The 26,460-nt window shown below is 34.1% G+C and overlaps 1 protein-coding gene across 2 annotated transcripts; it reads left to right on the top strand.

The window, feature by feature from the left end:
- LOC108093335 (double-strand-break repair protein rad21 homolog) lies at window positions 1-21,834 on the top strand. 2 transcript variants are annotated; one of them, XM_017193374.2, is made up of 8 exons: window positions 3-346; window positions 405-695; window positions 3,245-3,368; window positions 8,067-8,246; window positions 8,315-8,570; window positions 8,631-9,372; window positions 14,026-14,187; window positions 21,617-21,834. In XM_017193374.2, exons 1-8 carry the CDS (start codon window positions 89-91, stop codon window positions 21,740-21,742), a joined length of 2,139 nt encoding a protein of 712 aa, XP_017048863.1. In that variant the 5' UTR covers window positions 3-88; the 3' UTR covers window positions 21,743-21,834. The 2 variants fall into 2 exon arrangements, with proteins under 2 accessions (XP_017048943.1, XP_017048863.1); XM_017193454.2 differs by lacking the exons at window positions 8,067-8,246; window positions 8,315-8,570; window positions 8,631-9,372; window positions 21,617-21,834 and having other exon boundaries at window positions 1-346; window positions 14,026-14,185.
- Window positions 21,835-26,460: the final 4,626 nt, after the last annotated feature.

The following is a 26,460-nucleotide window of genomic DNA, read 5'->3' as shown; positions in this document are numbered from 1 at the left end:
TATGTTATCGATAATAAATGATGAAAATAAACATTTTTGGGAGATGTAACCGAAGACATTTTTAATTATTAAACTTTAATTATTGAAAATGTTCTATGAACACATAATTTTGGCCAAGAAAGGTCCGTTGGCCAGGATCTGGTTAGCAGCACATTGGGACAAAAAGATTACAAAAGCTCATGTGTTTGAAACTAACATTGAGAAATCTGTGGATGGCATCTTGCAGCCTAAAGTAAAACTAGCGCTCAGGACATCTGGACATTTGTTGCTTGGAGTTGTGCGCATTTATTCAAGAAAAGCTAAGTACTTATTAGCTGATTGCAATGAAGCATTTGTTAAGATCAAGGTAAATTCTGGTACTTCAACGACATATATATGTACCTTCATAATTCTGCTACTTCTAGATGGCTTTTCGACCAGGTATGGTCGACTTACCTGAAGGACATAGGGAAGCAAATGTTAATGCCATAACACTGCCGGAAGTTTTTCATGACTTCGACACGGCGCTGCCCGAATTAAATGATATTGATATTGAAGCTCAATTTTCTATTAATCAGTCTAGAGCTGACGAAATAACAATGAGAGAAGATTACGGCAGTATGTCGCTCTCCCTTCAGGATGACGGCTTTGGCGATATAGGTTTCGAAGCGGAAACGCCCGAAATCATCCGGGGATCAATTCCTTCAAATATCAATGTAAGTATTTAGGAAATAAGTTTAAATGCGATATTTACCATTTATTATAACCCGTCTTTCTTCGGTTTTACGTTTAAAATGAGTTTTTATATTTGTGCACACCGTTGCCAGGGAAGATACCTATTTAAAATATTAACGTCACTGTTTTAAGTACAATAAGTACAAGTTTCGTGTTATCGTATTTTAAATGTCGAATTAAATTTCTTTCAAACTAAATATACCTGCTATAAACTTTACCAGAAAGTTTGCAGGAAAACATAAACGCAGTCGTAATAATTTTCAATAAGTTTTTTTAAAATTAATTAAATTCTTGCTAAGTACAGCTGCGCTGCAAAAATGTACACATGATCACGCTTTGCATTCTATTTTTAGAAAGTCCCGTTAGATTTACAGACAAAACCGGTTTGCCATTAAGAAGTTTGAACATTTTATAGACAATTTGCTTGTAATTTTTTTCTATTCGTTGTTATCACTTTTTTTTTTTTTTTGGCCTCTGGCGGAACCACAGTGAACCTGTTCTGTCATAATGTCCTTGCCCGCACATTGCGGTGATCAGGCGATTGACTTACATTTTCAAATCGCAAGTTGCTGAGGAATTTTCGGAAAGTAAAGACATTACATACAGTGGCCCGCAGCTTATTTCGTGCAGTTACCATAAAAAAGTTCTAATCGTTATTCTTGCTAAACTAAGAAAGATATCAGAAAAATTTAAATGCAGTATTTTAATATGGAATATTAACTTATTTATTGAACGAAAGCGATTTTCTTAATTATAAAAACAAAAAGAAAATAATAAAAACAAATTGTACAGGCTTTTTTCATGCCGCAGCTTATTTCATGCAGCAGATTCTACTTAACATATTCTAAGTAGTTTAACAGCTACAATTTTGTATGTCTTTCTTTCTGGTTCAGGACAGCTTTGAGACGATTTTCCATGGAGCAAACTAACTTTTTAGTGGTTATCACTGAAATTTTTCGCCATTCTTCCATAAGAACAGTTTTCAGATCGTTTTTGGTCGAAATCTTCCGCTTCATTCCCATAAATTTTCGATCACAGTTCCAGATAAGCCAAGACTTCACAAGTCCTGCTGAATGCTTCGGTCGCGTATGCCCAGTTTTTCAGCTGTTTGGAGTAGGTTATCCTTTAAAATGTTGAGGTACATTGTGGCATCCATGATGCCATCAATGAAAATGAGGTTGCCTACGCCAGAGGATGCCATACAGGCCCAAACAATGACGCGACCCCCGCCATGTTTGACCGTGGGTTTCAGGTGCTTATTTTCCAACTTTCGTTCAATAAATAAGTTAATATTCCATATTAAAGTAATACTATTGATTCGCCCTGTCTTTTAATTAACGTTTTTCGGTATAAATTTGTTCCTGTTACAACACCCTTAAGTTATTGGTATTATTAAGATATTGTTTTAGGTTTCGGGTAAATAGTTATTTAGTACTGCTGATAAAGGAAAAGGGATTGCTACTTTCTTGACCCCAAAAATAAGCAATATTTATTTGGTGTTCACAAATTTTTTTTGATCGTTAAAAAAATTGTAAAATCATGCTTGAGGTATTAAAAACATTTTATCATTATCGTTTCAGTCCATGATTTATAAATATACATGTCGATCTTTCCTATGGCAGATATGTGATATAATTATCAAATTTTTAAAAAATAGGATTCGAATTTCAAAAGTAGTTAGAAAACACTATCTGGGAGAAATCAAGTCGATATGATCAAAAACAACGGGGTGGAATTTTTTTTTTTCAATATCTCGTATAGAAGGATTCTATATGCTTTATGGAGTCTGAGGTGTCTCATTCACTGCATTGCAAGCTTGTGTCTGAAATTATAATGCCCTTTGCAAGGGTATAAAAATTACGATGGCGGTATTTAAAAAAAAAAATCGAATTTTACCCAAAATTTTGGTCGTTTTTGGCCTGCCAAAATTCCATTTTTGATCAGATCAAAACATCGATAGGTCATTGTAGGGAGAACTATATATAGAACATGTAAAAAAAATTTGATAGTGATCGGATCATTAGTTTTTGAGTTATCACTGCAGCAAATTCAGAAAATGCTGTTTCGAGAAAAACGCATTTAAAGATAAAATGATAGCTTGCACTGTTATGAGAGCGGCTGCTCTTAAAATTGCTATAACTCAAAATCTATTTGAGATATCGATTTGAAATTTTAATATGTTATTTTTAAAGGTGTAATCTACCGAAATATGAAAAAAAAGAAAGATTTTTTTAAAATGTCACACTAGTTGTGCCCCTTAATGGCACATCCTTTATTTTGATGACTTTTGTTCTGGTAATAAGTAGCGAAGGCCGTTGTCATCTTAGACACTGCTGTATATGCTGTACTTTTCGTAGCAAATCCGCCATCTCCGTAAAGAAGGGGTAAGGTAATGGATAGGGTTACGATCCATGTTCTAGTAACGGGCATCTGATGGTCGGGGATCTCTACGTTCTCTTGCCTTAACTTTATATGTATTTAAGACTTTTCCGACATTGTTATTAAAAATCTGTTTACTACATTGCTTTAGGATAAACTCTTTGATAGTGACGTATTGGAGAATATTGAGTCTTTGGATCCACATGGAAGCGTGGACCAAGCAGATATATCCGGTGCCAGATTAGACGGGGATGGATTTGGAGACTCTTTTGGACGTAAGTTAAACCCTAAGATAACATTTTTATATTATATATATGTACATCTGAATCTTTTCCTTCTGACCTGCAGAAGTTTTTAAAACGAACATCGACTCGCTAGAACTTAAATGTAGAAAACGACTAAAAATCAGAAATCTATGGTTCTAAAGATGTTTCCTATTGTTAGTTCTTAAAGTGTACTCTATATATTTCATATATATAAATCATTTCTAGTTTTTGCGAACTTTCCATTTATTTTCTTATTTTTATGGCAGTATACGACATGGAAGTTCGATCTTTACTTAACTTTTAAATAACGTTTGACATAATAGTAGAATACTCAGAGTTCCAATTCAATCGTAGTTAAAAACTCTATATTCCGAAAAGCATGTTTGTATGATAAAAAACTACAACGTTATAATTGTTTTATACCCTTTCAAGGGGTATCATAATTTAAGTCAGTTTGTAACGCAGATAAGAACATGTCAGACACTATAAAGTATGTATTGTCTTGATCAACATGACCATCTAAATTTATCTGATGAGTTCGTCTGTCCGTCTGTCTGTAAATATATAGAACCTAGCTCTCAGGTTTAAACTTTATCGAAAGTTTGGCGTTATTGCACACAGAATATATAAGTCGGAACGGGCCAGATTAGAGAAATCAGAGAATGATTTTGTTTCACTCCCACTTACGTATTATTGGGACCATATAGATACAAGGGATTATCACTAGGCAATAAAAGATTGCTGCCATGAGCACATATCGAAAACAACAGCTTCTTTGCACTGGAATACCTTTACCGGATATTGAATAAACGGACAACAATTCATAAAATGCAGGGAAACAATTGAAATGTGCTCACCAAATTACCGTTTGAATTTTACTTACTTTACCACTTAAATCACGCAAATTAATATAATTTTTTTTGTTTTATTTTTTTGATTTTTTTTTTTTATAAAACCAATTTTATAAGACCAATTAGAGTAAAACTAACTGAGTTCCAGCGTTTTAAACGAATGATTTAAACGTATTTTGACCTATAAAAATAATATTATTTTATTATTTTGAAAATTGGTAAACATCGGAACTGAAAATTTACTGATCCGATCATTTTCAAATTTTTAATACAAATTCTCCACATAAATATGCAGGTAATCAGAAAGAGTTTTTTTTTTATTTTTTTCTATTTTTAAAAAATAAATTAACAGCCATTTTATTTTTAGCTAAAATCACACTTTTCACTTTCAAGTGCTCCAAAAATAGACAAAAAAAAATATATATTTTTTTTTTTAAACACTTCCTGATTACCCGATATATATATTTCCTTTAAAGCACATATCACTTTTTTTTTTTTGTTAAGATGATCCGTTAACGAGTTATGATGTTCACCGCCAAACAACTTTTTTTCTAGGCGCTTCTGAAGATTAAGCATCACTGGCTTATTTCTAAATATTTTTCATTCAAATTGTTTCCTAATACTCTTCAATAGTTGAACAATAGTACCTATGTAATTTAAACATACACATACATAAACAACACAAATACAGCCTTTTTTGGCCTTTAAAACCTTTTTAAACCACTTAGGCTGCGATATTCAATTTTGTTACTATGTATTTAATTTTTCAGAATTTATCTGATAAACTATTAAAGACTCCACAGCTTCACCTGCGAAGAATAAGTTTGCGAAGATTAAGTTTAAGTTTAATTATACCCTTGCAGAGCAAAAGTGTATTATAATTTCAGTCAGAAGTTTGCAACACAGTGAAGGAGACACCTCAGACCCAATAAAGTATTTATATTCTTGACCAGCATTACAATCAGAATCGAAATACCTATGTATGTTTCTCTTCAAACTAGTCTCTCAGTTTTAAAGCTATCTTACTTAAACATAACCGAAAAATTGTGTAGTTATTGCGCGTAGTATATAAGTCGAAACGGGCCGGATCGGCCGACTATATCGGATAGCTCCCTTACGAGAGAATGAAATAAAAAATTCTTACTCCGTTGTTTTTTATCAGATCGACTTGATTTCTTCCAGATGGCGTTTTCTAACTACTATTGAATTTCGGATTAAATTTTGTCAAAATCGGATAACTCTATCATATAACTGCCATTGGATTTCTAACGACTCTTGAATTACGAATTGAATTTTATCAAAAACGGACGACATTTCATATAGTAGTCGAAAATATGAAAAAATTTATAGAAAAATCGTCAAAACTTCGATTTTGTTTAGCCTTTGTGTATTTTGTTTGACATATTTTATGACTGCAAGGGTATTAAGCTTCCGTTTGCCGAAGCTTCCTTTCGTGTTTTTTAACTACTGTCGAGTTTCGAATTAAGTTTTTATCAAAATCGGCTGCCATAGGAGAGATCGAAAAATATAGGGTAGAATCTGCTTATAGCGACTTTCAAGGGACCGACGAGTTTTCGTCGTTATACCCGGAAGACGCACTAAGAAAAGGATTTTTTTTTTTTTTTTCGTCATAGCTTTGTTGTTTTTTAGCCTTTATATATTAGGTTGCTTGGTGATGACGCGAGCTCGGATAGTTATGCACGAAAAAAGGCCAAAATATGCATGCAAATATGCACGAAAAATAGCAAAATATGCTCAAGAATATGCATTCAAAAATACAATAAAATATGGAAGAATCATGCAAAAAATAGTCATAATATGTTGGAAAAGGCGGTTCTTTATTTAAAAGCTAAAGTTTTGCACAGATTTACATTGAACTTCGACAAATTTGGTGTGGTTTTGGTTCAAGATCCGATTTTAACGATTGGCTTCCCTGATCGGCATTTTCCTTCCTTCTATCTTTGGCAGCTTTGTGTTTTAATGATGCAATATGCTAATTTACTTGGAATATTTTTTTCCTTGAACTGCACAACACAATAACATTCACAATAACAATCACAAGATTCATACGCAATATAAATTTGATTTGAAGTTGATTTGAAACAACCGATAACTTTGAATTCCACGAGACAAATGATAATTTAAGAATATAATAAAGCGTTTATTATGATTAGTCATTGAGAATCCATTAATAAGTTATCAATATACCTAGTGTTATCATTTGATGAAAATAAACAACGTGAAAGTCAATTTACTTTCAATTCCACGCAATAATCTTATACACAATTAGATAGATTTGTAATAGAATGTATTAAGTTTTTTGTTGTTATCAGAATGATTTTTATATGTCACATCTAAATTATTATCAGTTTTGATGAATGAAATATTAAAATATGCTCGAACTTGCACTTTCGGTCAAAATATGCTCTAAGGCAGTATTTCCCTAAGTGTGGGTCGCGACCCACTGGTGGGTCGCGGGTAGATTTTTGGTGGGTACGAATTGCCATATAGATCTTGCAATTTTTTGTGTAGGTGGGTCGCGGTCCCGACAAGTTTGGGAAACACTGCTCTAAGGAATGAAATATGCACAATATGCATGCAACATGCATTTGCATGACTATCCGAGCTCTAGTGTTGACATACCGGTTTTAACATTCAAATTTCGCGCTTCGCTTGTGAAGTCAAATATAATCGATGGTTCTAATCGTCACATGACGATCTCGATCCACTATTTAAATGATTTTATCCGTATTAACGGTCACTGGTCGTCCGGAAGGCTTGGGTGTTTCGGTATCAAAATTGCCACTTCGGAATCGCCTAAACCACTGTTCGGCGGTTTGAATCGAAAGTTTGTTATCTCCTAAGACAGCAACAATCGGTCTGCGAGATTCCGCAGCAGTTTTTCCCTGTGCGAAATAAAATTTTAAAATTGCTCGAGTTTCTGCGTTTGTAATTTTTTAACGTGGAAGCTCGTGTAAGCAATTTATATGTCAAGGTGATGCCAATACCTTTCAAACGATATACAGCATTGCCAGATACGATTATATTTGACTTCACAAGCGAAGCGCGAAATTCTGATAACTCTATCATATAGCTGCCATAGGAAAGATCGAAAAATATGTATATAAGTAATGGCAAAAAAAATATAATAAAGTTGTTGTTTTTTGGGGGACGGTGGCCCAGCAGGTAGAGCGCTGGCCTCCGGTCCGGAAGGCCCGGGTTCAAGTCGAGCCCCAGGCTCCCCGAGAAAAAAGAGACGGTCTCTTTTTCCAAATCTCCACCACTTCTATGCTCTATCGCTCACTTAACATTAGTAACAAATTTCGGCTCCCAACAATAGAACTTTCGTCACTCCTAGATGGCGCCTGGTGGCAACCCCACCGCTAGGATAAGTCGTTACTGGCTTATCACCGGTACGATCGAAAATCAATGATAATGAATCCTCTACAAGAAATTGTAGAGGCTCTAAGCTCCCGGGTGGAGTATAAAGAATGTAAATTTTTTTTATCCCAAGGGCATGGTTTTTGAAACATCAAATTTTTAATAATTCTTCAATCAAAAAAAAAAAAAAAAAAAAATCATAAAAATCGGACAACTATATCATATACATATGTAGCTGCCATAGGAAAAATAGAAAAAATATGTATAGAAATAAAGGAAAGAAATGATAACATAGTTGTTTTTCATCGCTCAAAAATAACTTTCTGCAAGGATGTATAAGCATCGGCATGCCGAAGTAAGTTTCCTTTCTTGTTTTTTAGTAGTAGTAGCTAAAAATCAAAAATTGTATTTGCATATTTGAGGTGGTTTAATTTTTTTAGGTTTTTACTTACACAAGATGAATTGTTTTTTATAGAGCCCGAACTTTTTGAAGATGATCTTTTTGGTGAACCTTCGCAGCCAGTTGAACAGATTGGTAAGGCTTCTAAAGAAATTATTGTCGCCGAAGATTCCGATGAAGATGCCATTGATACTGCTAATACCGTTCCGTCGCCTACCACATCGTGTATTAACTCAGTTATTGATGAAAAAAGTGGTAAACATTTTAGTATTTGAATAAAAGTTACAACAAAGTTTAAATTTGAAAAAAATACTCTTTAATAGAAACTAATTTGCACGAACACGGCAATGTGACTGAAAATTTGCCAATAAATGAAATAACTCTTGTTCAACACGAGGATGAGGGATTCGCTTTAGCTCCTGTTGATGCAACTAGTTATAAAGGCGTAACAAAAGCTAAACGCAAACGAAAACTTATTATTGATGAAATAAAAAATATTTCTGGAGAAGAAATGAAGGCTCAGTTGGCCGATACTTCAGATATATTAACTACACTAGATTTGGCCCCACCTACAAAAAGGTATAACGTAAATAGAATTATACTTATTAGATTTCTAATATTCTTTTCTTTTAATCTTAGACTTATGTATTGGAAAGAAACTGGAGGTGTCGAAAAACTGTTTTCATTACCATCAAGATGCATCCCAGCCAGATCCTTATGTAATAATTACAATAGGCAGTTGTTTTCCCATTCAACACTTTTTGAGGACTTTTCAAGTGTTGCTCCAATGGAAATTCTAGCATTGGAATTTTATGCTCAAGAAAACGATAATTCATTAATTATTTTAAATAAAAAAGGACGCAAACGAAAGAACGATCTATCTCATAACCCGGATCATGCACCAGATACATTAATTCAGAGCTTAGAAGCTCCAGAGGTTGTGAGAGAAGACCAAAAATCTTTAGGGTTATCCGCAGTTTCTATAGATATCACAGCAAGAGATCAAGAAAGTAGGGTTTGCCAAAATGAATCAGCTTTCGATAATATGCAAAGTCCGGATCTTTTATCCTTTAATGATATGGAACATTTCTCATCAATAAATGAACTGCCCTTAACCCCAAGAAATACGAGTCATGACATGGGAGATGATTTCAACCAAGGAGATTCAACGCCAGCTGGATTAGATCATGGTGAAACGACTCCGCAGCACACAAATATTGGCGAGATGAACAATATTCCTATTATGTCAACAGAACAAATAAGCGCCATATTTAATGAATCTATCGAGCAACCTTTGTTGAATGATAACGGGTTCTTAAAAAAACCAAGCAATTTTTCGAAAGAATGGCAAAACTACGAAATTCCAACCTTTGTTGGACAGGTAAGTGCGGAAATATATTGAAAACTAACCAGAAGCCATAAAAAGAGGCTTTATTTGTGTTTTTTTGAGGCGAAATGTCTAATTTAATTTTTTTAAGTTTAATGACATATTATTATTCAACTTTCGAAGAGTTTAAAAAAAAAAAAAATTTATTAAAATTTATTTCAAAAAATTCGATTTTAAAATATTGAAATCACGTCTAAAAAAAAATTGCCATTTTTTCGTCTTTTTTTTTTTGCTAAATTGGGCTGAAAAGTGTATAAAATAACTTTTTTTTTCACAATTTCAGATATTCATGCACTCGTTCAATGTATAATCTGCAAAACACTTTTTAGAAATCAAAAATCGGTTTAGTAGTTTTTTCGTAATCGTGTACCGCGTTTTTAAAATCATAGTTTTGAGAAAAAACGATTTAAAGTTTTGAGTTAGCACACAAAGCGCGCCCGAGCGCGCTCGTTCAATCACTCATATTTTCCATAATATTGAGTCATAAAACTTTGGGAATATACTCTCAAGACGTTATTCTATCGATTTATGAAAAAAAAAAAAACAATTTTTTTTTTTTAAATTTTACATGAGAAGCCCCCCTTAAAGTATTTTTATACACCAAAATACGGTCGTTTAAAACGCTGTAAATCCGTTAGTTCTCGGCTTCTTTGAAACCTGTTCGTTTGTCCTCCTGTCTGATTCCATGTAAACTATTGGGTTGGCAAGAAAGTCATGTCGTTTTTTCAATATTTTCAAAGATGATTTATATATATCAGGACTTATAATTAATCAATTATGTATTGGCCGTTTTGTTCGACCACTAATGACCATCTCTCGGGCAGATGCATAATTCTGCGCTCGAAGAACTTTTGGTCTTTTCCAGCAAAGAATCTATACAAGTGGTTTTCGACAGCCTCATCTGAATCAAAGTTTTTACCATTCAAAGAGTTTTGAACAGAACGAAACAAATGGTAGTCTGAAGGTGCTAAGTCCGGACTATAAGGTGGATGTGGTAGCACTTCCCAATTCAGCTCCGTTAATTTTTGCCGAGTGACCAAAGATGTGTGGGGCCTAGCGTTGTCATGGTGAAAGACTATACCCTTGCGATTAGCTAGTGCCGGCTCCTTTTCTTTAATTTTTTCCGCCAAATTGAAAAGCTGGCGACAGTACACATCTGAATTGATGATTTTATTTCGTCCCAGCAGCTCAATTCCACCAAACAGACAGCATAACTTTCCTCTGATGGATATCGGCCTTTGATGTGGCTTGGGCTGGCTCATCTTTCTTGCTCCATGATCTTTTTCGTTGGACATTATTGTAAGCAACCCACTTTTCGTCGCCAGTAATGATCCGCTTCAAAAAGGATCGTTTTTAATTCGTTGCAGCAGAGAATAGCAGATGTTGATATGCTTAGTTAGGTGAATTTCCTTTAAGTTATGCGGAACCCAAACATCGAGCTTGCTTACGTAGCCAAGTTTCTTCAAATGGTTTTCAACCGTTTTATGCGACACACTGAGCTTCTCTGACATCTCCCGCGTTGAATAACGCCGGTTTTCATCCAGCAAAGCCTGAATTTGTTCGTCAAAAACGGCCGATGGTCGACCAGAACGTGGGGCGTCTTTAACTCCAAAATCTCCAAGCATGAATTTGGCAAACCAGCGCTGACATTAGCGATCACTCATTGCATCTTTACCATACACTTCGCACAATTTTTCGCGAGCTTCGACCGCTTTTTTCGTTTTTGGAAGTAAAAAAGCAAAATATGCCGAAAATGCTCACTTTGGTCCTCCATGTTTAATTTGCTATAGCTTCCACAAATGTTATCGAATAATTACCAAATTTTCGTCGATAGTACCTAAGACAATAAGCTTTAAAAAGATACTAAAAAGTGTGACCCTGGTGCTCGATTAGTCGTAAATAAATTAGATTAAAAACGATTACTAAAAAAAACGACATTACTTTCTTGCCAACCCAATAGTCTCTCAGTTTCAAGGGGCTATCTTGGTCTGGAGCTGACGTTATTTGTTCCTATTGGTTCTTGCTTCCGAAATTGCTGATGTCTTTGTCGCCGTTGGCCAAACTTAACTATAATTGGCCGATTTACTATTAGTCATTGTTGTTGGATGCTCTTGCTTCAGTTCAATCAACTTTGGGGATTTGGTTAAGCGTTTCCCACGATCGATGGTCAAGAAGGTGCAAGCCCAGCGCACGTGTCATCCGATCTTATTATTGTTATTGTTGGATGCACTTTCTTTAGTTCAATCAACTTTGGGTGCTCATTGTTAAGCGTACCCATGATCGTAAAGTGCAAGCTCAGTGCGCGTGTCATCGAACTAATTAAGGACATGGTATTGCAATTTGATATTTCCTTAATTGCGCAATCTATGCTCACCCTATCTTTTATTTTCTTGATTTTATTTTTTCGGGTGTTTCAGAAGTTTGCAACGCAGTGCAAAACACACCTCAGACCCCATAAAGTACATATATTCTTGATCAGCATCACGATCAGAATCGAAATACGTCTGTACATCTGTCCTCCTGTCTGTTTCTATGTAAACTAGACCCTCAGTTTTGAAGCTACCTTGATAAAACACTCGAAAAGTTGTGTAGTTATTGCACGCAGTATATAAGTCGGAACGGTCAGGATCGGTCGACTATAACGGATTGCTCCCATACAAGTGAATGAAATAAAAAATTGTTTTTGATCAGATCGACTTGATTTCTTCTAGGTGGCGTTTTCTAACTACTATGGGGCCGTCCATAAACCTCGTGACGCTAATTTTTGGCTTTTTTGACCCCCTCCCCCCTATGTGACGCATTACAAAAACAAATTACAACCTCCTTATAACAAAGCGTGGCTCTCTGATGAACCCCCCCCACCCCCTAGGAGCGTCACGAGGTTTATGGACGGCCCTATTGAATTTCGGCTTAAATTTTATCAAAATCGGATAACTATCATATAGCAGCCATCGAAAATTATATATTTAAATATTGGGGAATCAAATTATAGCGTCGATGTTTTTAATGTCACGAGTATGATTTTCAAAATATGGAGTTTTTTAATAACACTTGAATCGACTGTTTGACTTCGGCTTGCCGAAGCAAGCTTCCTTTCTTGTTGGCATAAACTTTGACCCTATCTCGGCCTATAAAATAAGTTTTAATTGAAAATAATAAAAATCCTTCGTTCAACGACAACAAAAACATGTCTAAAAGAAGTGTGCAAAAGGAGAAAAGTCGATCGATGCAATAGCTTTCGAAAAAATGTAACTACCGATTTCAAAAAAGTGGTTTGAGAAAAACGCGTTCAAAGTTTCAACGTGTATCTTGAAACACTCTGGAAAAACCGCTCTTTAGATCTCCCCATTCGTAAAGTTTTCCTGCGATCGACTTGAAGTTTTCGGACAACATTCCTGACACTTTTTACTATTATATTAAAACTTTTGAAAAAAATGAATTTTTTGAAAAGACAAGACCAGGATAACCCCTCAAAGCTATATTGTTCAAACTGTAACAAAAGTTGTGTAGTTATTGCACGCAGTATATAAGTTGGAACGGGTTGGATCGGCCGACTATTTTGAATAGCTTCCATACGACAAATTGAAAAAAAACTATCATAATAATTTATTGTTTTTTTTTTATTTTATCGATTTGATTTCCTTTAGATGGTGTTTTTTAACTACTACCGAATTTCGGACAAAATTTTATCAAAATCGGATAGCTGCCATATGAAAGATAAAAAATATATATAAAAATAATGGCAAAAAATTGATACCGTTTTTGTTTTTTTTCTCGAGTTTTTAAACTGCCCCTGATTAAAAAAAATAATTTTATAAAAAAAGAAAAACTATATCATATAGCTGTCATGGGAAAGATAAAAAAAATGTTTATACAATTAAAGTAAATTAACAAAAAAAATAAACAACGTTGTTGTTTTTCATCAGACAAGCATAATTTTTGGAATAAATAGTTTTCGTATGACTCTTAAATTTTTAATTAAATTTCATAAAAATCGGACAACTAAACCATATAGCTGTCTTATGAAAAAATGGTCGAAAAAATAGAAACTTCATAGACAAATCGACATAGTTTTGATGTTGTTTGGCCTTTATGAATTCTGTTCGAATTATTTGACGACTGCAAGGTTGTATAAGCTTTGGCTTGCCAATGCTAGGTTACTTTCTTGTTAGTATTAAAAAAAAATAATTCACTAAAAAGATGCGAACGAAAAATAAATTAAACGGATGAATGTGGTAATGAATTTGTTGACCATTTAGTAATACGAAAAAAAAAAAATGTTTTATTTCATCCCTGAATTGCGTTAGTTGGTGGAATGACCATAAAATATGATTTTCATCAACATATTTATTTAAATGACAAATTTTGTCAATATCAGCAATAGCCTGGGACAAAGCTTGTTTTCGGACAGTTCCTCTTCAATTCAAAAAAATTCACAGTATACAAAGTTTTTTTTGTTACTTTACAGACATCTACAGATAAAGATAGAAAAAAAATGGTGACCTATAAGTCCAACGGTCCTTATTTATGCCTTAAAACCCAGACTTTTTATAAAATGACCGTTAAAGACACACAACATGCTATAAGACTTGTGTCGTCAAATAATCAGTATAAATTTTTAATTGTGTTCTTTTTTATTATTTACAGAATCACAGTGACGAACAAATGGAAAATGAAACTGATGAACAATTTGAGGAACGTGTCTTAAATAAAAGAGCAGCACAACTCTTTATTGATGTTAGAACACATTTTATCGTTAAAGAAAACTTGTCTCTTTCTCAACTTACTGCACAAAACTCCAGAAAACAGGTAAAAATAAACACATTATTATGAAAATAAATTTTTTTTCCTAAACTAAATAATATGCACAGTACTGTACACTTTAAGAATCTTTTTGGTTTTTGTGTTTCCGATCACCCGTTTTGGCTGAATCACTTCCGTAAGCGGGACACCTTTTTGCCGAAATGTTGCAACTGAGTAACGCCCCCTCCCGCCCCTTTTTTGATTTTTCAATTTTGAAATTTTTTTCGCAAAATAAATATGTTTTCAAAGGAAGTTAAAAATTTCAGATTTTTATCTTTAACCGTTTTCTCAAAACAATTTTTTTAAAAAAAAATGTAAATTTTTCGACCCTACAAGGTGAGAACCTGCCTTAAGGGGGTCTTCCTATGTGACGGCCTGTTTTTTAGGGTTATTTTAGGATTTTTTTCTACGACCAGTAAATATTTAGAGCTTCAAGTTTTTTTATCATTTATTAACACATATTTGGACAGTATAAATAAAAAATTTCAGCAAAAAATATTCGGTCAAACTAGAGTTACAGCGCTCTGAACACCCCCGCCTCGAAAAAAAGAGCTCCCACTTCCTCCACGATTCCGGCTGATCGGCTTATCAGAAAAAAAAAAAAAATAAACGGCGTTTTAATTTGTAGGCTTAAATGCACGGAATGAACTACAATCAAATGAATATAAAAAAAATTGGATTTTTGATAGACATTTGAAAAAAAGTTGCAAATTTGGCGTTTTTTTTTTTTTTTTTTGGCTATAAAAAAATCGAAGTTTTGAAAATTTTCGATTGATAATAGTTCATTTCATGCGTTTACATATATTGAGTGTGCCCTGTAAATTTCAAGTAATTCGGTCCAGCCGTTTCTGAGATACAATGGAGGAAAGTTTGAAAAACACAGTTTTGAGAAAAACGAGTTTAAAGTTTCTAACTGCCAACTCAGCGCTTCGAACCGCTCTTTCTTTTACCTGCTGTATCTTTAAAACGACTTCGAATTTTCTAAAATCGCTTTACTATTGTATTCTAGACATGTTAAGGGAGCAATTTATGAAAAAAAAAAAAATCGATTTTTTCAACCCATCACATAGGAAGACCCCCTTAAGGGGCACAACTAGTGTGAGATTTTAAAAAATTCGAATTTTTTTTTGATTTTTCAGTAGATTACACCTTTGAAAATGACATATTTAAATTTCAAATCGATATCCCAAATAGTTTTTGAGTTATAGCAATTTAAAGAGCAGCCGCTCTCATAACAGTGCAAGCGATCATTTTATCTTTAAACGCGTTTTTCTCGAAACAGCATTTTCCGAATTTGCTGCAGTGATTACTCAAAAACTAATGATCCGATCACTACCAAATTTTTTTTAAATGTTCTTTATATAGTTCTACGTACCATGAACTATCGGTTTTTTGATCCGATCAAAAATCGAATTTTGGCAGGCCAAAAACGACCAAAATTTTTGTTAAAATTCGACTTTTTTTTTTAAAACGCTGCCATTTTGTCATTTTTTGATATTTTTTTTTTTATCGTAGTTCATGGTATGAAAAATGTTATCTAGTTTAACGAGAATTTTTTGATTTCGTCCACGGAGAGGGCCGGAATCACTGCAGCAGTTAAGGCACTTTTTTTTTAGCGCCGTTGGAGATCGACTCTAACTTAAAAAATATTTAACTTTTTTCTTTAAAAATTTCACTATACATTCTTAAAACATGTATAAATATATTCTGAAAATTTGAAAGGAATTAATCAAGTAGTTTTTTTTATAAAAATTCCCAAAAATCACCATTTTTTAGGCTGTCACACTAGTTGTGCCCCTTAATCCAGAAGCTTGCAAAGCAGTGAATGAGACATCTTCGACCTTATAAAGTGTATATATTTTTAAAAAGTATCACCATCTGATTCGGTCAAGAAGTGTAGGCGGAGGAAGAGGCGTCTACTTTTAAATACCCGTTACTTGGAAAAACCATTTTAACAGACATGACAATTTTAGTAAAGATCTCAACGAAGCCGCATTTTCTGCAGATATAACAGAATTAATTTGTTGACTTTGTTAACTTTTTTTTTAATTACGGTGTTTTATTTATCGATCCTCTCTTAGAGACTGACGGTAAATATTCAAAGGGCAAGGTTGTCTGTTTGGGATAAGGTGACGTGTTTGCTCTTTTGCTCATTAACCTTTATGCGCCAATCTGCTAGCCATTTCTCCAAATGCTAAAAAAAAAAAAAAAATATGGTGGGGTTGCCACCTAGAGCCATCTAGAAGTGGCGAAGTTTTATTATCGTGTTCACAGTAACGTGGACGAGGGGGCGTGCGGGTCCGGGGATCCGAAATTTGTTACTATTGTTCAGTGAGCGATAGGGCATAGAAATGATAGAGATTTGGAAAAAGAGACCGTTTCTTTTTCTCGGGGAGCCTGGGAATCGAACCCAGGCCTTTCGGTTCGGAGACCAGCGCTCTACCTGCTTGTCCACCGACCCCCCTATGCCCAAACTGAGCTGATAAATGTTGGGTTGCTATAATGGGATACTTAGAACGACTTAGAATAACAGTATTTTATGGGTGTTCTGTGGAAGCAATGTTTTAATTTAATAAATCAAGCCGTCCAAGCAAACGCGTGAGAAAGCCTGGGCGTCATCTAGAAAGACTAAGGAACAATACTCTTGACTTTCAAATGTATTTCTTATCTCGGAGGTTATTCGGTTGCGTGATTCTCTGGAAAACCAAATTGGTGGCTTGGGATAGCATTATGGGACTGTTGGTGTTGCTTTATATAATTGAGAAGCAGCTTTTAAAGCATCTTTGATGGACACGGCAGGAGACTGCTTGGCATATACGAGGTGTGCCAATTAGCTTCCAGGAATTTAGTTATAATTAGAAAAGTGGCATCACTACATTGTTTGTTTATGCATGTCTAGAGGGCAGTCATCTTTCTTAAGCTCGAGTGAAAGTTTGAAGTCGATCACACGTTCAGTTTGTGTTTTATGGGTGTTTCTCGGTAGTGCTTTTTTAAGTTGCGTCACGAAAATAAGTCATTTTCCATCCAAGCAACGTGTCGTGATCTAATCGGTCTATCGGTTGTGCCTTAGTTCATGGCGAACCTCGGTATTCCAACGTTGCCGCAGCCACCCTATAGCCCTATTATAACCCCCTGAGACTTTTTCTTATTCCCTACGATGGGGTCATACCTCAAGGGAATGGCGTACGGTAGGTCAAGGAAGCCGTGGTGAAGGTGCTGAACGGTTTACCTTCGGAGGATTACCAAGGGTGCTTCCAATCGTGGGAGCAACGTTGGAAACGTTATGTAGAGTTAAAGGAAGGCTATTGTGAAGGTTAATAATACACTTTCGATTCAAACTTGATTTGTTCTTATTTTATGAAAGAATTCCCGGAACTTAATTGCCACACCTCGTATAATGAAGGCTGGGGCTTGTCCCTTCCGGCTTTATGGATCATAGTGATGACAGATTTTTTCCATTGTTGTGCCTAAAAGTCCCATTTCATCATAGTGTTGAATATCTGGTCAGAAGATTTACTGCACAGTTCAGCAATTCATAATCGTCAGTTAATTGATTTGCCCAGAGGCCCGTCTGCTTTTAAAAGGATTACAAACCGATATAAGAGGGGCGCAGTGTTGTGCAGCTAGTCACATAATGTCAATCTCTTACATGTTTGGGAAGCCATTAATAGGGGAACTTACATACTTTCTGTATTGAAACCAAATAATAGAAAATGTGTGCGTTTTTGAAGCTGTGGATGGTCGTACAGTTGAAGTAAAATGGGCCCGTGATCCGGTGGAAGATCTCTTAAGGCTGTTTCTTACTTTTGGGGGAAAAAATCGTATAGATATATGTTCCAAAAATCTGCTCAAAAAACCAAAATTTAAAAAATTACAAGAGTTTCAGACCTTTACATGGAGCACATGTCAAGCACCGGCTTCAACAGCCAAAACTTTAAACGCGTTTATCTTAGAACCACGGATCTTACGGAAACGATTGACATACTGATTGTCGGTATTTTCAATAAAAAGGTCCGAATTGCAAATTATACCCTTGCAATGTACTATATTTTAATTCAGAAACTTGCAGTTTCAAACTGAGAAAGCTATCTCGATGGAAATGTACCAAAAGTTGTTTAGTTGAAGGAGACACCTCCGACCCCATAAAGTAGGGGAGATGTGGGGGTTGTGGGCATAGTTTTGTTTTTGGCTTATAATTCCCGAACTAGTGCATATTATTTGGACATATGGGTATCTGTGTAAAGCTAGAGACCTAAGCTAACTAATTATGAAGAAACATACTTGATTTTGTCATGCGAAAAAATTTCATATGGACTTTTGTAAGATCGTAATTTTTAGCTAAAATTTTTTTTTGGGGGGGTTGTGGGCACCCTGGGAAAAATGCTGCAAATGGAATAATATAGGAAAAAAACCGCAACCAATATCAACAAAATGACAATTTATTTATTTCACGAATATTCTGAAAGCCGAAATATAAAGAATAAAGCGTGGAATTCTTAGTGATAATCTATATCTTACGAATATTCTGGAAGCCGAAAAATGAAGAATAAAGTGTGAAAATCTTAGTGATAATCCCTCTCAGCGGGAGAGGATCCTTTTCCAAGAGCCTAAGATTTCTACAAGAATGTTCTAGAGCAGGGGTGCTCAAGATCGTCTTATGGCAGTGCGTTTACTAACACATCCACAAGAAAACGTGTACATATGTAGCGGCGCGTTTGTGTTGGGGCGCAGCTGTGCACTGAGAGAAAAAAAAAAGTTTTAAATATTTACTACTAAGCATATTACACATTGTACTTCGCCTTTAAAGTTTTTGCTAAAAAAACTGCTCTCTATTTCATCACACATTTGGATCCGCCAAAAAATTTAACCTTACACTTTCGATGGTCCACCACGAAATAAATCAAAAGCCAACGCAGACAGAAAGATAAGTTTCACATGCACATGTGCTCGAGGAAAAAACAAAAACAAAATACATTGCGATCAGATAAGCGTGACGACGGACAGAGATGTAATGAAGAAACAAGCAAAATTGTTTTTGTTTCGCATGCAAATCGAAGCCCATATGCACGGTGCTTATGCGCGCACTACCCATAAGCACAGAGCTCTACAAAAACAAAAGTGCACTCGGTGCATAGGCGTTGAGCACCCCTGTTCTAGAGGGTTCTAAACAAATTTTGAAAACAATTTTACAAGAAATTGTAGGTAATAAAAAAATTTGCCAAAAAAAAAAAACGGGTGCCCACAACCCACCCAATTTTGGTGCCCACAACCAACTTTCGCAGACATTTTAAGAAGTAATTAAAAAATGTGTTTGCATAAATTTTTTGGTTCAAATCGATATTGTTCCATTTAGTATAATGCTTTGACTAAATAAAAATGCATTACACTTACCATTTTAATCGATTCACTTTAATTGATACACTATTGAAAATCTTTGAATAAAGTTTCACCACCTTTTCCAAGCACAAAAAAAACCAATTCGTTCATTTCAAAAAGCAAACGCGTTCGTTTACTTTGATATTTGGCATAAATTATACATAGGGTAATTGCTTGCGAATGACATTACCAACAAAAGTCAATCTTCATTTTGTGAAAATATACGTAGGGGTGCCCACAACCGACCCATGAACACAACCCCCACTTCTCCCCTATATATATTCTTGATCAACATCACGATTTGAATCGAAATACGTCTGTACGCCTGTCCGTCTGTCCTCCTGTCTGTTTCTATCGAAACTAGTCTCTCAGTTTTAAAGCCATCTTGCTGAAACTTTCCCAAAAGTTGTGTAGCGCATTGCACGCAGTATATAAGTCGTAACTGGCTGGATCGGACTACTATATCGAATAGCTCCCATACGAGAGAATAAAACATGGAGTTTTCTAATAACCCTTGAATTAAGAAAAAACATTTCATTAAAATCCGACAACGTTATCATATAGCAACCATAGGAAAGATCGAAAAATCTATATAGAAATACGGGAAAAAAATTTATTACATCGTTGTTTTTCATCAGACAAGCATAATTTTTGGAATATAGAGTTTTCTAACTACTTTTGAATTACATATAAAATTTCATCAAAATCGGAAAATTATAACAAAGTCGAAAATATGAAAAATTAATGAAAAAAATCGTCATAGTTTCGATGTTGTTTAGCCCTTACGCATTGATATGATGACTGCTAGGGTATATAAGCTTCCGCTAGCCGAAACTAGCTTCCTTTCTTGTTTTTAAAATTTTTCTTAAAGACCAATATGTTGAGAATATTGTGTAAAAATTTGGAGTCAATTAGAGTCAAACTAACGGAGTTACAACGCTTTAAACGACCGAATTTGGACGTATTTTCACGTATAAAAAGACTTTGAATCGATTTTCGAGTTTTTTCAGAACTGAAAATCTACTGAACCGATCCTTTTCAAATTTTTAACACAAATTCTCCACATAAATACGCAGGTAATCAGGAAGAATGAATGAATTTCTCGAGGTAATTTTTTTTAATTTTTTATATTTTTCTATTTTTAAAAATTAAATTAACATCGATTTTTTGATCTAAAATCGCAGTTTTCACTTTCAACATAGTCAAACAAATTTAAAAAAAAACTCTTCCTGATTACCTCGAGAAATATAAGGTATGATGTTCACCGCAAAAAAAAAATTTCCTTAAGCGCTTCGGAAGATTAGCAGCCACAGGCTTATTTCTAAATATTATAATTATTAGCGTGTTAATTTAAAGAACAAAGAAGATTAAAAAAAATGTAAATTATTAGTTTGTTACATGTTTACCCTTGCAGAGGGTTTACAATTTCAGTCAGAAAACTTGCAACGCATTGAAGTAGACTTCGCAGACCCCAAGTGCATAAGCATCACCAACTGAACCGATCTGGCATCTGAATTGTCTGTTCTACGTCTAGCCGTCGGTTATCGCGGTTTTTTTTCTAAATTATTGTTATAATAATAATAATTTAGATGGTGTTTTTTACGACTCTAAAATTTCAGATTGTGTTTTCTTACGACTCTTGAACATGGAAATTGACTTCATAAAAATCGGATTACTATATTATAAATTATACTATATTATAAATTATTAAAAATTAAATACAGATGTTAATTTATCATAATGAAATTATAAAAGTTATAGAAAATTCGCAAAACTAGAGCTAAACTGCACAGTAAACTTTATCGCTGACGAACTAACAATATGGATTAAAAGTCTAGCCGTTTCTACATTAATAGCAAGGGTATATAAGCTATCTTTCTTGTTAAACATTTTCCCGAATTAGCGGCTAAATTCCGGTCTATACGCGTATGGCTAGATTTCAAAATTTTTAATATACACTGTTGCGCCTAAAAACTTATTTTTTATTTGTCAGTTCAGAACAAGTAATTCTGTATTTTAATTAAATACTTTATAAATTTAATCATTTTTTATTTTTCAGGCGGCTCAAAAATTCTACTCCCTTCTTGTGTTAAAAAAGTTTAAGGTGCTTCACATCGCTCAATCAGCTCCCTACGCTGATATTACTATTTCTAAGGGCCCTACATTCGAAAATCCGAAAATATAATGTTAAAAACAACTGCAAGAAGATCTGTCCTGACTCACACCGATATATACATTTTATTTATTTTAATTATAGCAAAAATACATCCAACAATATTTTCTTCGTTTTATTTTGCAAAATTTACGGGCAAAGAGATTTTTACAGTTTCTCAATCGAATATTTTATTGGTAAGTAAGTAAAGTTAAGGAAACTACCGATATTTACAAAGGAATTTTAATATGTTTGTGCCTAAAGAGGGTAAGTTTTTAAAAATATTGTTTTTTTTGCATTTTCTTTTTAAATTTTTTTTTAAAGACCAATATGTCGAAAATATTATGTAAAAATTTCGAGTCAATCAGAGTAAAATTAACGGAGTTACTGCGATTTAAACTACCGAATTTTGACGCATTTTGAAGTATAAAAAACTTCAAAAAAATTTTCCCAAAGACATTATTTTGAAAGTCGGTGAACATTAGAAATCAAAACATACTGAACCGATCCTTTTTAAAATTTCAACACAAATTCTTCACATAGGTAATAAGGATTTTTATACCCTTGCAGAGCAAAAGGGTATTGTAATTTCAGTCAGAAGTTTGCAACGCAGTGAAGGAGACACCTTAGACCCCATAAAGTATATATATTCTTGATCAGCATCACCATCTGAATCGAAATATGTATGTACGTCTGTCCGTCGGTCCGTCTGTCTGTTTCTATGTAAACTACTCTATAAGTTTTAAAGCTAACTTGCTGAAACTTTCCCAAAAGTTGTGTAGCTATTGCACGCAGTATATAAGTCGGATCGGCCGACTATATCGGATAGCTCCAAAACAAGAGAATGAAATAAAAAAATCTTACGCCGTTGTTTTTTATCAGATCGACTTGATTTCTTCCATATGGCATTTTCTAACTACTATTGAATTTCGGATTAAATTTTATCAAAATCGGACAACTCTATCATATAGCTGCCATAGGAAAGATCGAAAAATATATATAGAATTAATGGAAATAAATTGATAACATCTTTTTTTTTATCCCACTAGCATGATTTTTTAAATATCAAGTTTTTTAACAACCCTAATATTGAGAAAAAAGTTTCATAAAAATCGGACAGCTATATCTTATAGCTACCATAGGAAAGATCGAAAAATCTGTATAGAAATAACGGAAATATAATGATAACATCGTTGTTTTTTATTAGATAAGCATAATTTTTGGAATATAAAGTTTTCTAACAACTCTTGAACTACTAATTAAATTTGATCAAAATCGAACAACTATATCATATAGCTCCCATATGATCTATAGTCGAAAATATGGAAAATGAATAGAAAAATCGTCTAAGCTTCGATGTTTTTAGCCTTTATGCATTTTGTTCGACATATTTGATGACTGCAAGGGTATATAAGCTACGGCTTGCCGAAGCTAGCATCCTTTCTTGTTTTTTAACAAGCAGAGCAAGGGGTCATAAGTTTGCAACGCAGTGAAGGAGACACCTCGGACCCCATAAGGTACATATGCTTACATACTCGTATATTCTTTATATTTTGATTATATTTGAGATTAAAAAAATTGAAGCCCAAAACAGTCTCCAAAAAAATTGGAAAAAATTGTCATAAGTTAAATTTTTATGGCAAATTCAAAAACAAGATAAATGTTTTTTTTTCAATTTTTATGAAAAAAATTGATTTTTAATACTTAAAATTAATTTTAATAATTAAAAATTAGTAATACAGTCGACTCTCGTTAATTCGAAACTCGAGGGACTCTTGAAATATTTCGAATTATCGAGTGTTTGAAATATCAAATGGTTCGAAATTTCGAAATTTTCGAAAGAACTTTGTTATACTGGCTTGCTTTAAAGCACAATTCTGCTGCGCACACTGCTCAATAACTGAATAACTACACAAACCAATTCGTAAGAAGTGTGTGCGTCAAATACTACATAATCAAAACAAAAACAAAGGCAAGTTTGAACTTGTCGCAAAATTTTTTTCTCTGCAACTTTGAATTGTCGAGTGTTAGACGCTGATGAGTTCGAATTAACGCGTGGTTTTGTTAAATATCAATGATTTTTTCGTTCGAATTACCAAGTGTATGAAAATGTATTGATTTAGTTCGAAATATAAAGAGATTTCGTAGGGACCTCGTGATAACTTTGAATTATAGAGAGGTTCGAATTATCGCAGGTTTGAATTAACGAGAGTCGACTGTAATTATTAAATATACAATTTTATATAAAAATTACGCAATAACTTTTATTTTGTAATTTTTATTATATAAATTGAAAAATAAAAATTATTCGATAACTTTCATTTTAAAAATTGAAAGGTATTGATGTGTAGAGAATATATATACATATATATTGGATCTGGCTTCTACGGATCAAAAGATATATAGATTCAATCTTTATTTTCAACTAGTAAACCCAGCGAACTCCGTTCCGCCACCAGATGGCGATAGTTTTAGGTAAAATTTCCTTTAGTGTTTAAAAGATGAAGAAAATTTTTGATATGAAAAGGAAAAATTTTATTTCGATACCATTAAAACTTTGGCCATTGATGAGTGTTTTGCAATATTACACGTTGGTTCTTCAATAATTTGAAGATTTAACGGTAATTTTAATGCTGAATGAGCCGTTTGGCATCCTTCTAACAATATGGCTGCTATTCCCGAAGAAGCAACTGCAACAGCTATGTTGGATCTCGCCCGAACAGTTGCTAAAATGACATGAGGAATGCCTTGCCAGTTCCACCAGGGGCATCTAGGAAATATAAACCACCATTTTCTTCATCGATTGCTTTCATTAAAGTATCATAAACTTTCTTCTGTTGGGAATTCAACAGGAGTACATTCGTTTGAACTAACAAATTTAATTCCTGGTGATCATATTCACGTTCCCGTTCTAATTCTCGATTAAATGCCTTATTCATTTCACGATTTGGCGCTGGCATTCTAACCTGATTAATATATTACCGCACATGACACATATCTTCAATCAAGAGTAAAACCCGATTATGTATCTTCTCATTCATCAAATTGTTCACAATCAGGATGGCGACTTCGTCTATTGGTGGAGAATTAAATGTCCTTTCGTGTGTTCCAGATGGTCGTTTATCTGCTTTTATGACAACTTTATAGTCATCATTTAGCATGCGCTCTAAGCACTCTTAAACAACCTGACCATCGCATGATGTTCATGAAACTGCAAGTCTTGAAGAATTGCTCGCTTCATTCCTGTATTGATCCCTAGGCGTCGATCAAGTTGTTCTTCCATATTGCCCATGAAATATATTTTTTAAAATTTTTTTTGTGTATCTTCGAAAGATAGTAATGATCCAATACGCTGGTGAATCTGCCCTTGTATCTAAGATAAAGTAAGTTATTCTTTAACTAAATTCTGTGTAATACCAAAAAAAAAACCTTAAATGTCGGATTAAATCCTCGTTCTTCGATAATATCTGCCCCAAATGACGTCATTTGGAAACAACCATTGTATTTTCGAGTATTTGCAGGAAAGTGGCGTGATTCTTGTGTTTCACCACAAAGCAGTGAATACAATGGCTCAGGTGGCGAAGTCAACAGTGGCAATTTCACTTTACCATTAAAGCAGCATAATCAAGGCGTTTCTCCGTAAAACTTCAACGCACCGCAATACTTGCAAACAACGTCCATTTGCCCAATGCAAACGCTGGGATGCAAGCTGTAATTAGTGATGCAATCGTATTGAAACACTTCTCGATTCAAATCAGCACTTGATAAATATCTTTTGCGTCGCAAATTATCTATTTCTTGACCTCTGTTGTTCTTATTGAGAAGCATGAAGTCGACCCATACTAACGCGGCGCTGTTCACGTGCAATGTTTTGTTCTCCTTCAGTCCTTTCATTTGCAGTATTTTGTAGTCTTCTTGAATTACGGCTTTGTCGGGAAAGATTCGATCGTCTTGGTTGCGGCATTATTAATTAAACTTCACTTTACTTCAATTCACTAAAACCACGAAAAACTTCACTTCACTTCAATTCACCAAAATCACAAATATCTTCAATTCACTTCAAAAAAATTGAGTTAAAATGCTATGGTAGTGTGTGCTTGTCAGTGTGATGAGGTAATAACTCAGTTTATATGCGATTTTTGGTATGTCGAACGGAATAAAAAGTACCCTACGTCCTATTCCGGGCTCTAAGCTACCTTCCTACCAATTTTCAGCCAAATCTGTTCAGCCGTTCTTAAGTTATAAGTGGTGTAACTAACACAACTTGCTTTTATATATGGGACATTCTTTTACAAATCGTACGGATTCGAGAAAATTTTTCATATCTCAGAATTGAATGAAAATTTTTTTCAGCTTCTATGGAAGATTTTATTTGACACGTGTAAAAGGATTTTACTCCAAAAAAAATAGTTTTTTATTTATTTTTTCTATATATTAAATATATTATCCCCGCTTCCAGTAGTCACATAAAAAATTTTTTTTTTTATTCAATAGGTATGCCGTTTAAGTTTTTTACTTGCAATTTTTTTATTTGTCCAGAAAAAAAAAATTATAAACAATTTTATGTCCTACAACCCCAAAAATTGGCATTTTTCGTGCCTCTATTCCGTGCGGTAGATCGCTGTTTTCAGCTGTCTTTCAGTGATACATGCGTAAGAAACTTTACCAAAGCATAACCCGTGCGTAATCGGTTTTACAGGCAGTTTTGCGCGAGATTTTTGGCAGATACGGTACTTCCCGAATGAAAAGGC

The sequence above is a fragment of the Drosophila ficusphila genome, unplaced genomic scaffold (assembly GCF_018152265.1).
Source record: "Drosophila ficusphila isolate 14025-0441.05 unplaced genomic scaffold, ASM1815226v1 contig_470, whole genome shotgun sequence".
In the NCBI taxonomy this organism is placed as follows: Eukaryota; Metazoa; Arthropoda; class Insecta; order Diptera; family Drosophilidae; genus Drosophila; species Drosophila ficusphila.
The sequence above is the reverse complement of the archived record's forward strand: the minus strand, read 5'-3'. Positions and strand labels throughout refer to the sequence as shown.